At 30.5% G+C, this 16075-nt stretch overlaps 1 protein-coding gene across 1 annotated transcript in view; it reads right to left on the bottom strand.

Annotated features, from left to right (window-relative positions):
- Window positions 1–16075, bottom strand: part of kl-3 (dynein heavy chain 8, axonemal kl-3) — a 744292-nt gene that overhangs the window by 184257 nt on the left and 543960 nt on the right. Inside the window, exons 14-17 of the mRNA XM_075354364.1 lie at window positions 15262–15430; window positions 11116–11202; window positions 9173–9863; window positions 5700–5941 (exon numbers count right to left, since the gene is read on the bottom strand). Of these exons, the coding sequence (XP_075210479.1) occupies window positions 5700–5941; window positions 9173–9863; window positions 11116–11202; window positions 15262–15430 (1189 nt within the window). The remainder of the gene's footprint in view (window positions 1–5699; window positions 5942–9172; window positions 9864–11115; window positions 11203–15261; window positions 15431–16075) is intronic.

Here is a 16075-nt window from a genome sequence, read left to right as displayed (position 1 = left end):
TTAAAAGTGGATCAGTAATGTTAAACAGTATATACTGAAAAGAAGACTGAGCAGTTCCCTCCAAAAACTGCTTAGCTTTTTGTCTTCTCTCAATGTCTAATAAGTATGAAAAACTAAAAACTTGAGTATAGAATTGAAATATGTGTTCAGCTTGTTAGCAAGAAGAAGAATATAATAATGTAAATACTTAATAATCTTATTCGCTTTAAAAAAAATTTATAATCATACTTGTAAGATAAAACTCTCATAAATCACCCACACCCACACCCACATCCACCAACAAACCACCCCCCCCCACACCCACACGCACACCCACCATCTACAGCAGATATTCAGGAATACTGCATGCATATTCCTCTAATGTAAATAAGTTTGGCATTACTTTAATGGCAAACTGATCATGCTCAAACTGAAATTCACAGAAAACCTTCCCTAATGATAACACAATTCACAGTACCGATATACTTAATGTACCTTACAGAATGATTTAAACACTGATATATATTCCACATTGCTGATCAGCTGTTGTTATTTTATTGCAACTTTGAAATAATAATTTTACAAATAGTTTATTGTATTTCTGTCATTAAAAAAAAAGTATCTAAGTAATTTTTATTTTACAGATATGTAATTTCCATTTTTTTTTTTAATTTTTTAACAGAAATTTTTAACAGTAAATTTTGTTTTTACAAATTTTTCGCATAACCAAAAAGAATTTGGTTTTTGTTTAGATTAAATTAGTACTTTTCTGACAAATGTACTGTTTCTAAATGAAATTCAAAATTTTCTAACTTTTCTTTGTTTTATTCTACTTACCTTCCACGATTTTTTTTAGAATTAAACTTTCTACATTTTTTGTTTAAAGTGTTATGTGTTTCATTACTAATTTAAAAAAATTATTTTATGTTAGACAAAAAAAAACAAGGTTCCTTTACCCCAATTAATTAGCTTTTACACCAGATTTTTTAAGCTACTGGAGATAAGATTCTGAGACCTATGTTATTCGATCTTTTAGGTCAAAAACCATAAGAAATCACTAATTCTCCTCCTTAAAATTATCATCCTAAAAATTTCGGTATGACCTCATTTCACTGGGGTAGCTGAAATCCGAGTGAAATCTTTCACTAGCTGTAACTTTCAAACAAGGCATTTTAGGACATATGTTTATATGTATTTTTTCCATTATTTTCTCAAGAAGAATAACTATTAAAGTATGAGTATCACAAGTCCTGGGAGAAGTTTGCGATAATCTGTATATATACTTGATATACAGAATGTCCTGGGAGTATTCTATTGAACTTCATAGGTTTTTTTCTCTAATGAGAGAAATATGCCTATGAAGTTTATATTATATATACATTATATTTACTCATGATTCATAGAGGAGGTATGAAGGAGACCTTGCCGTTGGTGAGGGGGCTTGAGTGCTCAGGGATACAGAGTAGCTGGACCGAAGGTGCAACCATATCTGAGAGGTATCTGTTGAGAGCCAGACTAAGGAATGATTCCTGAAAGAGGGCAGCAGCTCTTTCAGTAGTTAATAAGGGCGTGAGTCAGAATGACTTAAACGGCCATATCAACATCACTCAGTCCTCTGAGTACTGTGCAGCTGAAAGCAATGGAAAACTACAGCTGCTTTTTTTCCAAGAAAATGTGGCTCTCTGCATTTTCATATAGCAATGATGGAGGCGCCTTCCTTGGTAAAATATTCCGGAGGTAAACTAGTCCCCCGTTCGGATCTCCGGGTGGGGAGTACTAAGGAAGGGGTCACCAGAAAATTAAAAAATAACATTATACGAGTCGGAGTGTGGAATGTTAGAAGTTTAAAAAAGGTTGGTAGGGTAGAAAATTTAAAAAGGGAAATGGATAGGATAAATGTGGATATAGTAGGAATTAGTGAGGTTCGGTGGGAAGAGGAAGGCGACTTTTGGTCAGGTGATTTTAGAATAATTAACTCAGCTTTAAATAATGGGCAGGCAGGAGTAGGTTTCATAATGAACAAGAAGATAGGGAAGAGAGTAGAGTATTTCAAAACGCATAGCGATAGAATCATTGTAATAAGGATAAAATCAAAACCTAAACCGACAACGATTGTTAACGTCTATATGTCTACAAGCGCCCATGATGATGATGAGGTAGAGTGTGTATACGAAGAGATTGATGAAGCAATTAAACACGTAAAAGAAGATGAAAATTTAATAATAGTTGGAGATTGGAATGCAAGCATTGGAAAAGGCAAGGAAGGAAATATATTGGGTGAATACGGGCTACGCAAAAGGAATGAAAGAGGGGACCGACTTATAGAGTTTTGCACGAAATATAATTTAGTAATTGCCAACACCCAATTTAAAAATCATAATAGAAGAATATACACTTGGAAAAAGCCAGGCGATACTGCAAGGTATCAGATAGATTATATGATGGTTAAGCAAAGATTTATAAATCAACTCGTTGACTGCAAAACTTACCCTGAAGCAGAAATTGATAGCGACCATAATTTGGTGATAATGAAATGTAGATTGGGGTTTAAAAACCTGAAGGAAAGGTGTCAGATGAATCGGTGGAATTTAGAGAAGCTTGAGGAAGAGGAGGTAAAGAAGATTTTTGAGGAGGACATCGCATGAGGTCTGAGTAAAAAAGATAAGGTAGAAAATGTAGAAGAAGAATGGGAGAATGTTAAAAAGGAAATTCTTAAATCAGCAGAAGCAAACTTAGGCGGAATAAAGAGAACTGGCAGAAAACCTTGGGTTTCAGACGATATATTGCAGCTGATGGATGAACGTAGAAAATATAAGAATGCTAGTGATGAAGAAAGTAAAAGGAACTATCAGCAATAAGAAATGCTATAAACAGGAAGTGCAAACTGGCAAAAGAAGAGTGGATTAAAGAAAATTGTTCAGAAGTGGAAAGAGAAATGAACATTGGTAAAATAGACAGAGCATACAGGAAAGTTAAGGAAAATTTTGGGGTACATAAATTAAAATCTAATAATGTGTTAAACAAAGATGGTACACCAATATATAATACGAAAGGTAAAGTTGATAGATGGGTGGAATATATTCAAGAGTTATATGGAGGAAATGAATTAGAAAATAGTGTTATAGAGGAAGAAGAGGAAGTTGAGGAGGATGAAATGGGAGAAACAATACTGAGATCTGAATTTAAGAGAGCATTAAAAGATTTAAATAGCAGAAAGGCTCCTGGAATAGACGGAATACCTGTAGAATTACTGCGCAGTGCAGGTGAGGAAGCGATTGATAGATTATACAAACTGGTGTGTAATATTTATGAAAAAGGGGAATTTGCGTCAGACTTCAAAAAAAAGTGTTATAGTCATGATACCAAAGAAAGCAGGGGCAGATAAATGTGAAGAATACAGAACAATTAGTTTAACTAGTCATGCATCAAAAATCTTTACTAGAATTCTATTCAGAAGAATTGAGAGGAGAGTGGAAGAAGTGTTAGGAGAAGACCAATTTCATTTCAGGATAAGTATAGGGACAAGGGAAGCAATTTTAGGCCTCAGATTATTAGTACAAGGAAGATTAAAGAAAAACAAACCAAAATACTTGGCGTTTATAGACCTAGAAAAGGCATTCGATAACGTAGACTGGAATAAAATGTTCAGCATTTTTAAAAAATTAGTGTTCAAATACAGAGATAGAAGAACAATTGCTAACATGTACAGGAACCAATCAGCAACAGTAATAATTGAAAACATAAGAAAGAAGCCGTAATAAGAAAGGGAGTTCGACAAGGATGTTCCCCTATCTTCGTTTCTTTTTAATCTTTACATGGAACTAGCAGTTAATGATGTTAAAGAACAATTTCGATTCGGAGTAACAGTACAAGGTGAAAAGATAAAGATGCTACGATTTGCTGATGATATAGTAATTCTAGCCGAGAGTAAAAAGGATTTAGAAGAAACAATGAACGGCATAGATGAAGTCCTACGCAAGAACTATCGCATGAAAATAAACAAGAACAAAACAAAAGTAATGAAATGTAGTAGAAATAATAAAGATGGACCACTGAATGTGAAAATAGGAGGAGAAAAGATTATGGAGGTAGAAGAATTTTATTATTTGGCGAAACAAGCCTTCAGTAAGAAATATAATTTTTTTACATCAAAAATTAATTAAATGTCAGGAAAAGATTTTTGAAAGTATATGTTTGTAGTGTCGCTTTATATGGAAGTGAAACTTGGACAATCGGAGTATCTGAGAAGAAAAGATTAGAAGCTTTTGAAATGTGGTGCTATAGGAGAATGTTAAAAATCAGATGGGTGAACAAAAGTGACAAATGAAGAAGTATTGCGGCAAATAGATGAAGAAAGAAGCATTTGGAAAAATGTAGTTAAAAGAAGAGACAGACTTATAGGCCACATACTAAGGCATCCTGGAATAGTCGCTTTAATTTTGGAAGGACAGGTAGAAGGGAAAAATTGTGTAGGCAGGCCACGTTTGGAATATGTAAAACAAATTGTTAGGGATGTAGGATGTAGAGGGTATACTGAAATGAAAAGACTAGCACTAGATAGGGAATCTTGGAGAGCTGCATCAAACCAGTCAAATGACTGAAGACAAAAAAAAAAAAAACATGTGAATATTAACTTAAATGTAATTTATTTAATTTTATTTTCCTTTTGACTGGATAGAATTAAATTTAATAACAAGACATATTTTACTTAAAAATACTTAGAGAATTCTAAGTGAAAAGTAATGAATTTAATTTATAAGTTTATATAGTTGATTGGTTAACCCATGAGATTAATCAAGATAATATTTTTAAGTGAATAGTATGTTTTCTAAATTAAAATCGCCGATAGAAATAATCTACAAGACATTGTAGTATGCAGGATTCTGTCTAAAGGTTGTAATGTGGTGTAGATTGAACAAATATCTCAATACCTTAAGAAAAAAAATAGAAGCCCATAAATATAGAAAAAAAAAGTGACAATGCTCACAAAACATACAATAGAACATAAACAATTGTTCGATTTCAACAGCACAAAATATTAGACAAAGAACAAAGTAGATATAAAAGGACCACTCTAGAAATGATGTACATGAAGAAAAATACAAATGTTGTCAATAACAAAATGGACATAGCCGGATTAAGCAACGTCTATGTTAATTTAATTTAAAAAAATCATATTTATATTATAAATTTGGTTTTAAAGAAAAATAATTTTTAATGTTTGTAATTTTTGAGAAAAATATGTGGATGTAAAGGTTTCAATACACAGGAAATAGCAATCAGGTTATGTAAAAAGATACATATAATTATCTAAAGATAAGATGATACTGTATGAGTAGGGGGATCTATTACAACGATGGTGGGGATGAATTTTGTTATCTAGGAAGGGTATTTTGATTTATAAAAACTATCATTATTATTCATACAAGCATGAGTTTAATGAACACAGTGGTCTGGGGGGCAGAGCCCACTGGTCCAACTAATCTTACTACACAGGAAATGCAACTAACAATATAATGCAGGTGAAGCTGCGTCGAGGATGTTATTTAATGCTATACAAACTATATATATATATATATACATACTTTAAAAACTATATACTATAATATGTGTATAATATAATAGTCAGGTACATACTACAACTATTGTGTGTGTATATATATATATATATATATATATATATATATATATATATATATTTATATATAAACTCTAAGTACCTCCAAAACCTTTTGCACATTATTCTTGATTAATAATATTATCCCTTGCAAAGCCATAGTCTGCCTTATAACATCCTTATGTTCAGCTACATGCCTGAAGTAGTTTTTCCTTCCAATAGCAGATGGAGTTACAGTAGGAAGTGCAAGTCCAGTACCTGCACTAGATGCTCTACTAGTAAGCTGTACAGTTGCTTCTTGACAGTCAGTTTTGTTTGATTCACTCTGTTGATTGGATGGTAATTCTAGTTCACAGACATAGTAATTCCAGATATATATTAAAAAAATAAAACAAAAAATGCAAACAATGAAAATAATCTACAAATAACTAACAGAGCACTGTATTACTCTCCAAAGTAATGTACTGCTCTATATACAATACTCTGCTAACATTGGAGCAGCCATGCTTCTCTAGTGGACAGGAAAATTCTACAGATAATCCATAGCTCATTTCAATGATCTATAGTGCAGTCTTTTTGATGAAAATATTCACTCTCAAAATATTGGAAAAGATTGAAATAAATGTAAAATATTAAAATAAAATGTAAACACATGAAGTAAACACAATTTGAGATTTCAAAGCTGAGATGAGTCTTAGCAGTAAATAATGAAGATTTTTGTGAATTACTTCTCAAAATGGTCATTTGTCCATCTCAACTTTCACATATATTATATAGAAATTTAATAATAGCTTCATTAAGACAAGTTGTCCATTTTGTTTTCTTGCAACATATTAACTCTGGTCCAGGTTCCTGAGTACAACTTTATAAGTTAAAGCCGGCTCTTTTAAGTATTTTTAAATAGTATGTGCAAAACTATAATTGCCTGTAATTTTAGTTATATACAAAATTTCCAAATTTACAATTATCTATTTTTATGGAAAACCTTAATTAAAAAATTATTTCAATTCTTAAATGTCTACTACTGTTTTTTCAGACATCAGAGCTTAATTTTTACACTAATTTTAATTGTTGATATTTCTCACTTAAAACTATTAATGTTAACCAGGAATTAAGTAATTTTTGTCTTCCTCTATGAGATTGATGCAATACAATATGAAACAAGCTAGAAAGTAAATAACTGATTATTCATCAATATTATGGCTTTAAAGATATTGGATAAAGAACAATCTTTACTAAAATCTCATGCAATTTTGTGCAAGATTGTCTTTGTACAATATTAGGCCTTCAAAAACATTCTTGTAGTGGAAAATTTGATACTTTCTTTGTTATCGTCCTTTTTATTTTAAGACATTTCGACTTACTACTCAAGGCTTAAACATGACAGAAGTGAATGTTAAGTTAATGTACAGTACCATATGCAAATTAATCTGAACACAAGGAATCTTTTGCTTATTTTTATGTGGCCACATCCTCCTTTAAACAGACAAACTTAAAGCAGACAACTTAAAGAATGGATGTGGTCAAGGAGTGACCACATCCATTCTTTAAGTTGTCTGTGTAATGTGAGGTTCTTTGGTTATTTAGCAATTTTCATGTTATAAATAGTTTTTTGTGAACATTTATTTCATTTTTTGTTACAAAATCATTTTATTTTTTTTCTGTGTATCTTGAATTTATAATAGTTTAGTTTTAAAAAAGTTTGAAAATTGTTTCTCACAAATAGCTTCTTAGTGTGGTGTTGGACTAGGGATAGTGAATGCTATTTTAAAACATTTTAAAGAAACTGGTTCCATTTCACTTCAAAAGAAAGGCAAATGTGGCTGTAAAAGAAGAACTACTCCACCACAGGATTGGCTATTGGTGAGAAGTAAACTTAATGTTATTGGTGAGAAGTAAACTTGATCCAAAATTTCTGCTGTGAACTTAAAATTGAGAATTAGCAGTCAGTAGAAGAGATTTACAAATGACAACTCTTAGATGCAACTTCTTACAACTGGACAAAAAGCTTGTCCAGCAATGTGCAAAAATAGGTTCTTGTCTGCCAAAACACTTGCTAACTGGATAAAAGAAAACTAGAAAAATGTATGTTTTCTGACAAATCACATTTCCATGTTCGGGGCAAAGAGTTTTATATGTTAGAAAAGCATACAGTGAAAACATCACTGTCTCATATCAAACAATCAAATATCCTCAGAAAAAAAATGTTTTGGGGTTGTTTCACATTTGAAGGCCCTTGTTCATTATTTTCAGAAGATGGTATGTTGGAAAGTGATGGATATATCAAGATTCTGAAAGAAAGGGTTGTGACATTTCAAAATGAATTCCCACAATGCAACAGTGTTCCAACAAGATTTCATGCCATGCCATACTGCCGATAAAAGTGGAAAAAGTTTTCTAAGAACGCAACATTAAAGTGATCCCATGGCCAGGTAAGACCCCAGACTTAAAACCAATTGAAAATCATTGTACAATATTGAAAAAATAACTCTCAAAAATCAAGTGTACCACAAAAATAGTCCTCATTAAAGCAATAATATCAGAATAGTTTCATGATTATTAAATTAGAAAATGTCTCGTAAACTTGTTGAGTCGATGCCAAATTGTATACATGAAGTGATTAAGAATAAAGGAGGGCATATTAATTACTAGACAATTTCAAATTTTACAGGTATGATTTTTTTTCTAAATAAAGCTACTTTTTAATGAATAACATCTCTGTTTGGATTAATTTGGACATTACTGTACATCAACAATAAAGTTATGTTGGAATAACATCTTAGTTTGTTAATAAATAATTTTTTTGGTTCTTCCTTAAAAGATAAAAATAATGGTACTGAAATAAAATTTTTCTACTACTCCTTAATCTTAACATGACAAGCCATGTTCACATGTCACAAAATCTGTATCTGCAATAGTGGGGAAAAAAGAGAGAATGCATTTTTAGTTAATATCTGTCACTGTAGAGTTGTTTGCTGCAAAATATAACTAAGATAATGCCATCTTTTTTGTTATGTTATAGACTTTAGAAGAAAAAGTAAAATTTCTACAGATGGTGCATGGCCGACTTGGAGGTTTCACAGTCTTCTCATTAGCAGCACCCACACTTCAAATAACAGCAAGAAAAAGATAGGCAGATATGAGAATTCAAAGCACTGCTGCTGAAATAAGGACTTATTATTTGGCAATGAGCTATGTACAAGCTAAAATTAACTTCTAGCAAGAATAAATTTTTGAAAGTTTGAGCATTAAAATGATTATTAGATAAAAAACCAAATCTTTGGTTTTAAAATCTATTTGTAGCATTATTTCCAGTCCAAATTACCAAATAAATTATGATTTTGCATGATAAAATTCTAAATAAATTGAACTGAACATTTATTTTAATTCTTAATTTTTTTTATTCTACTAATTCTCCTTACTTTAATTTTTTTATGGTAGGGGTTTGAACATGAATACATTTAAATAGACCTGGCCCAATTTGGTCTTCTTTTTCAATTTGGTTTAGGGTTTAAAATTTTTGAATAATTAATAATAAATGATAATCTTTTAATTAAAATCAATTGCTGTACATACCTGAGGATTGTGCCCTAACACAAGTAGACATTTTTTGAAACTTTATATTTCTTTGGCCCCATTGAACAACAGCTTTTGGTACTTCCAAAACAGATTGCACAATATGACTGAAGTGAGTCTGCATGGTCTCAAGGGAAGGTGAGATATTGACATTTGGAATATGTAAAATTATATCAGCCAAAAGCATAGGCATAATATGGTTTGGATCATGTTTTGTTCTGCATAAAATACTAGAAGCACTTGCTCTTTTTCTTAAAACATCTAGTGATCGTTTAGTTGCTTTAACTAGAGCATCAATATTTTTTTGATTGAAATAACTATACACTTCCATGCAATCAATTTTTAGTTTATCTATATCATAATCATCAATATCAGATGAAAGTTGTGTTGCATCTGGATGAGATTTTATGCTTGGTTTAGGTATTTTTTCATAATTTAACCAAAAATACTTCTCTTCTTCATCAATTAATGGTGAGTGTATTGAGCTAACAAATTTATTAATCAGTTCAATAACAGCATCTTCTACAGCATTTGACCTCATTTCCATGTCTTGTGCAATTGTTTCTTGATATTCCATATTCTTTTTCCTTAAATCTATTGAAGGAAGGGCTTCAGAAGGTAAATAAATCATTGATGTTTTTGACATTACTTCTAGTACTTCATCAATACGTGCTTCTTTCATGTCCAAAGCCTAAAATTAATTATTAATACTCTTTATAGAATTATAGATTTAATAAGAAACTGTGAATTTTAAAAATAATTAATCTTCTACTTATTACATCAATAGAATGTAAATCATATATTCTGTTCATCTACATGAACAAACAGACTACACTTTGTTTATTACCAAATAATCATTAATTTTTAGTCTGAAAATAAACAACCAGGACAAAAATCGAAATTAATAATAAACGCTTAAATAATAGGTTTCTTCTATATCGCACATTTCAAGAAAATAAAGCAAATCTCATCTATTTTATTCATTCCTTCTTACTAAGTTGTATTTGAATATAATGTACCATATAATAATATCAAGATATATAACTTAATAGAGTAAGATCAAATAGTATTGTTTTAATACATACAGATACAAAAATGAAAAGAATATTAATATTATTAGTATTAAAATGAGAAATTTAATGTTATTGTCATACTTTTTGAAATTGAGATTTAAAACTGTAATGAAAAGTTGTTTGTACATCAATGTAAATAATTCAGATGACTCAGTATTAAACTTTACCAACATTTTCTTTTTACTTTGCTGTGGAATTGAGATGTTTTAGACTTGCTAATTTCTTGAAAAAAATTTATTAAATATTATAATTGTCTACATTATTATAAATTCAAAGAATTGATGAAATTTATTTTAATTTCAGATTCCACCATGTAGAGACAAACAAATTTTTTAAATCTTTTTAACTCAAATTAGAAACAATGAAGAAAATGTATTAGAAGATAAAAAACAAGATTCAGAAAACAAGAAATGAAAGATTAAACCTTTTTTTGGTCTTACCATATGATGAAAATGATGACTTTTAAAACAGTTGATACTGACTCTACTGCAGACATGGGGTCATTAGCACAACCTGAAGAGAATAATTTGGTTGCTGTTAATAAATTTAATAATGGTGAATTAATCTGAGAAGTCAAAAAAATTATATGACTGGTTCAGAATTTTTCTATAGTAAAATGAAATCTGGTTATTCAAATACTTCCCTCACTTTCATCAAGAAAGTGGTAGTAATAATGCTACCACCACCATAACAGTAGCATAATAATGATAGTAATGAATTAGTGTACATTGACTACTAGTGAAACTGAAAGTTTAGAACCTGGAAAAGAAATTGTACAAACAACAAAAGAAGTAATACAGAAAGAAGTAAATAAACTTTAGAGTAACTGGAGTGTATAGACTAAAGAGAAAGGGTTTTGGGAATAGATACCTTGCAATAAGACAACAATGGAAATAAGATCAAATGTACAAAAACTTGTAACGATCCTTCCAGCCATTTCCTATTATTATTGCAGTCCTGCACAATATGAAAACTTATAATAATTTACAATATAAAAGTATAACATCATAAATATAACATTCATAAAGTATAACATCTGCAAATGAAAGAATTTTTAAAAATATACTCAAAGAAAAAATTAATAAGGGTTTTCACTTTTCCAAGGATAGAAAGGATAGAAGGAGGGAATGAATCTGTGCTACTTAGTTTTAATTATTTGACAATGGTTGAAAATATTGTGATGTGACAAACATTTCTTTATTTCTGGTTTGCAATTAGTGTCCAAGAAAAAATGAAAATCACATGATTTTTACAATTATTTGGCTTCTATTGACAGCAATAAACACTGAAAACTGGAAATGAATCAATTACATTTCTTCAGCTTGGAAGAAATATGACACATATACCTGTGCATTCAGTATGTGTGACCATCATTGGAATTGCCAGCTCTAATAGTAAATGCTTGAGTAATTCCTGCTCCTTATAAAGGAAATTATCCTGTACTCTTGTCCACATTTGTCTCAGTAAGGAAAACGCATAAGAAAACATATACTACAAATGATGACAATAATTATTATTAAAATAATATTGTTATTTTATTTTTCCCCGCGTTACATGGGCATCTACTTCAGGGTATTAGCCATCATCACCTTGTTAAAAAAAAAGAATAAAGCAACAGCAGGATCATCAGATATAAGGCATTTTAATAAAACACAAAATAAAGCTAAAATATTAAACAAACAGTAAAATAAAATACATAACAAATATTGGACAATTCCATGTAAAGCAGAACTCTACAAACTCTAACTGCCTACTGACTTTCGTCGAAGGCTTACAATAAATGTGTTAGTAATCTGTTGGCATGTAGGTGTAAGCAACTATTTTTTTCTTCTTTGCAATTTTCTAAATTAGCAGCAATATTATTTCTTAGTCTATACCTCTTGTGAGATTTTCATACTTTTTCAAAAGATGCTACCCTGCACATTGATCTTTCTATGGTGGTTAACAGATATGAATTTTTTATTAGAGTTTCCCAGATTCTGAGTCTGGTCACCGCCACTTGTTCCCAGCGAGTTTTAATTGCGTTCAGTTTTGTGTTTAGTCTTGCCCATTGATTACTACATGTGTTTCTGTAACTGTTAATTAGATGATTTTTAATGTCTGCCACTCAAATAGAAATTATGTCCATATTCACACAAATTGTTGCTATTCTGATAGCTTGCCACTCTTTTCTACAGTGTAATGGCATTATGCCAGCTTCAGACATTAAACGAGTCACGAGGCTGGTACAAAAAGTGGATGAATATGTGATACACCTATAATCAAGCTTCGATTGAACAAATTGCTTTATATAATGCTAATATATTTTTTTGAGCCCCAATTGATGTTCAATAAACATTTAGTAATGTTTAGGGCTTTCGTGCATCTAACTCACAAATCCTTTATATGTAGTCCCCAAGGAAGGGTTGTATCTAATAGTAGACCTCAAAAGTATAGATTATCTTTTACACTCAATCGAGTGATCATATATGATCAAAACAGGACTACGATGAGGAATTTTCTTCCTAAAGAAGTGTACCCAGCATGTTTCCTCTAGTGAAAATTTAAATTCCGTTATTCCTTGCAACTTCCAGTTTATCATTTGTTTCAATTTATACTTCACCATAACTGAATTGTTACAGACATATTTGATTGCCAGATCAACATGTACCACTCAACAATGAGCCTTGTGTTATGTCATTTTCAAATTTTATTTTGATGACTATCATTATAAACCTTTAATTAAAAAGTACAGTTATTCATGTAGCTTGCGAAGCAGTACAGGTAATTTGCCTCAAGTGCACCATTCATGTACTTGAAATATTATTATTCCATGATGCCAAGTCAGTCATGTCTAAAGCCTTCATCAGTGATGTATATAGTATTTTCTAAATTGATCATTTGTTCAGTAGTCAAATGATACCTTTGAAAGGTACATTGTATGAAAAATTAATTTTGGTTTCAAAATTTAGGTGACCTTCAAGTTCTGTTTTGTTTAATGTTTTTACATATTCTTCATAATTGGTTGTTTTACTAGCTCCTTCGAATTGACTGGCTAGTATTTCAGCAATTCCGTTTGGTGAATCTACTAATCACCCTCAATTGAAGGCAAGTTATGAGAGTAAAGTTGTACGCCCACAGATAGCCTTCACTTTCTTCCAGACATGTGCCACAGTCATATTTTTTTACTAACAGACGACTCGTATTGTTGGCAGGATTGATTTTTTTGATAGTCAGAATTTTTTTGCATACATCCTGCGATTTTTTTAAAGGCAATTAGTTTTCTGATTGGACGTATCATTATCAATTATTTCATCACAGAACAGGTGGCTTCTTGAGTGTCCTTGATGTTTTGGAAATATATCTTGATGCAGAGTCAAAATATAGCATTAATTATAGTGTCAACATAATTTTCAATAACTCAGCTGTTTTGGTGATTTTAGCAGTGAAAGCTCATCCAATCTACCTTATCAAACTACCATCTTTTGGATGGGATAAATTTTTGTTGAGGGATCAGTTGAAATTTTCACAGGAGAATGACACTTTTGCAGAGGTCCTCTAAAACCTTTTAAGTTTAATTAGGTGCTATCAATGCACTTTGAAATATAAACAATATTTGTTTATATTGTTTATATACCACTCTGGTGGTAGTTCTAATCGACACTAATATTACTAATCTAACTCTAAGAGTTAAACTTTTAACTCTTTTTGGCTGTTTATCTGCCGATAAATATTACATCTTCTTAATTAAAATCTATATCTTGGTGGAAATGTGTTTCTTGCATACAAAATGTTGGAGCTCAATGATATTTTGACAAACATCCATTGATGTTCCATCGAAGAATCGACACACCGAGACAGTGACTAGAATGGCTAAAGTGTAGATTGGGACCTCTCTAAACATGCATTATCTTGTAACCGCCTGTTTCTTATTTTTTTTGTCAATTCCATCATATTGCAAAACTTTCCTAGCACCTGCCCTTGTATAATCATTTATTAACAGAATTTTTGCAAGTAATTAAGTGTGGGAACTCTTGCATTGAAGAATCCCAAATATCTTCAAAAAAATATATAGAATAAACAATTATTTTCAGAGAATAGAATTACTTTAATGTAAATTTACCAAAAAAGACTTATGATGTAAGGATGTAGCATGTTGGCAGTTTTATTTATTTCACATATGGATGATTTCGTACAGAAATGTTCTAATTATATGTGTGACTTGAAATATAAGGAACTTTTTTCATCTATGCTGATTGCATTGGTTATACACATTTTTGCTAATTCATAAGGTCAACTGCAAGAATTTTTATAAATTAATTAGATTAGTAGATAATATGAAAAACAATCACTATAAAAACTGGATCATAGTGTTAGAGGTAAGAATATGAGTGGAAGATTATATTCTTATAACATAATAATACAACAGGCATTCATATACTAACCAGGATGGGGAAGTTCAACAAAGTAAAATTGAAAAACTTAGTTACAACATTGATATCTAAGAGCTTGAGAATTAAAGTACAAAAAGAAACCTCAGTGAATTTTGAATTTTCTGGGATAAGAACTATAATTAATACTGTTTCAGTAGTTGTATAACAATAGATAATCAGATTCTTATTGGTGTTAAAAATTTTGTAAAATTCAACTTTGCTGATCCATTAATAAAATATTACCAAAAAATGTCTATGAAAACATGCCACAAACTTGAAATGACAGTTTTCATTTCTTAAAATTTTTCTGGTTTTATATAGTCGTAAAATATGGAGCTGACTGCATGAATCAATTACAGAGGACACTAAAAAAATTTAATCTCTTGATTTTTTGAAGTTTTCAACATAATTTATGATAGGTATAGTGTTCAAAACTAATGCATTTATGAGGATGAATCATAATAACAACTAGAATAAGACTGATTAACCTTTTTTTTTTTTTTGGTCAAATATCATAAAATGTTTAAGAGTTATGGTATAATGTATCATTATATATTAGATTATATTTTTGTGAACTCTAAAAATACACAAAATTTTAATTTACCTCTTTACAGAATATTTCCACCTCATCAAGGGTGTGCTCAATTTGTAGTAAAATATCAGGTATATTTAATGATGACCATGTAACTACAGAAAGACAGGGCAGGAATACTTTTTGTAATTTTAATAACTGTGATTTAGCTAGGTTTATGAACAAATATGGAATACCCTTCCTGTTAAATTAATACAACAGAATTATTATAAACATATAAATACTACCACAATAGTAAATATAAATATAAATATAAGTACCACAAATAGAGTTTCCCTTGTCAGGTTGCTTATAACTGCTGTGGTTATGTCACCTAAACTACGTTCACAGTATTAACAAGCAATAAAGGCTAATAAGAAGAAGAAACACTGCCTAGAAAAAAATATCACTAGCAGTACATGAACAAAGGGAGACATTATTTAATTACTCCTTTTTAAAGAAAAGTGCTGTTTCCAGGAGCCAGTAAAACAACCAGTGATATCATAGTTTGACTACCAGGCACTCGTATCACTTGATCCCTCTGAACAAAAATTAAAATACAGAGATACCATACTAGTATTTGAATAATTCTTTTCCATGAAGAACTCTATTTAAAAAATACTTAATGCTGTTGAAAAGGTTCAAAAACTCTCTTAGTTATCAAAAATAAAAATATATTGCAATACTTGAAAGTATTCTTTTAAAAAAATGTTCTGATTCTGGAAGCCAGAAATAAGTCAATTGGGTCATAGTTTTGAGGGCCTTATCTTCCAGGTACCATAACTTCCTTATCTACCATCACTTAACAAAAATTGAAATATTGAGATATTCAAATTCCTCTTTTAAA

The sequence above is a fragment of the Lycorma delicatula genome, chromosome 1, assembly GCF_047948215.1.
Source record: "Lycorma delicatula isolate Av1 chromosome 1, ASM4794821v1, whole genome shotgun sequence".
Classification (NCBI taxonomy): Eukaryota; Metazoa; Arthropoda; class Insecta; order Hemiptera; family Fulgoridae; genus Lycorma; species Lycorma delicatula.
This window is presented reverse-complemented; position numbering and strand designations above follow the sequence as displayed.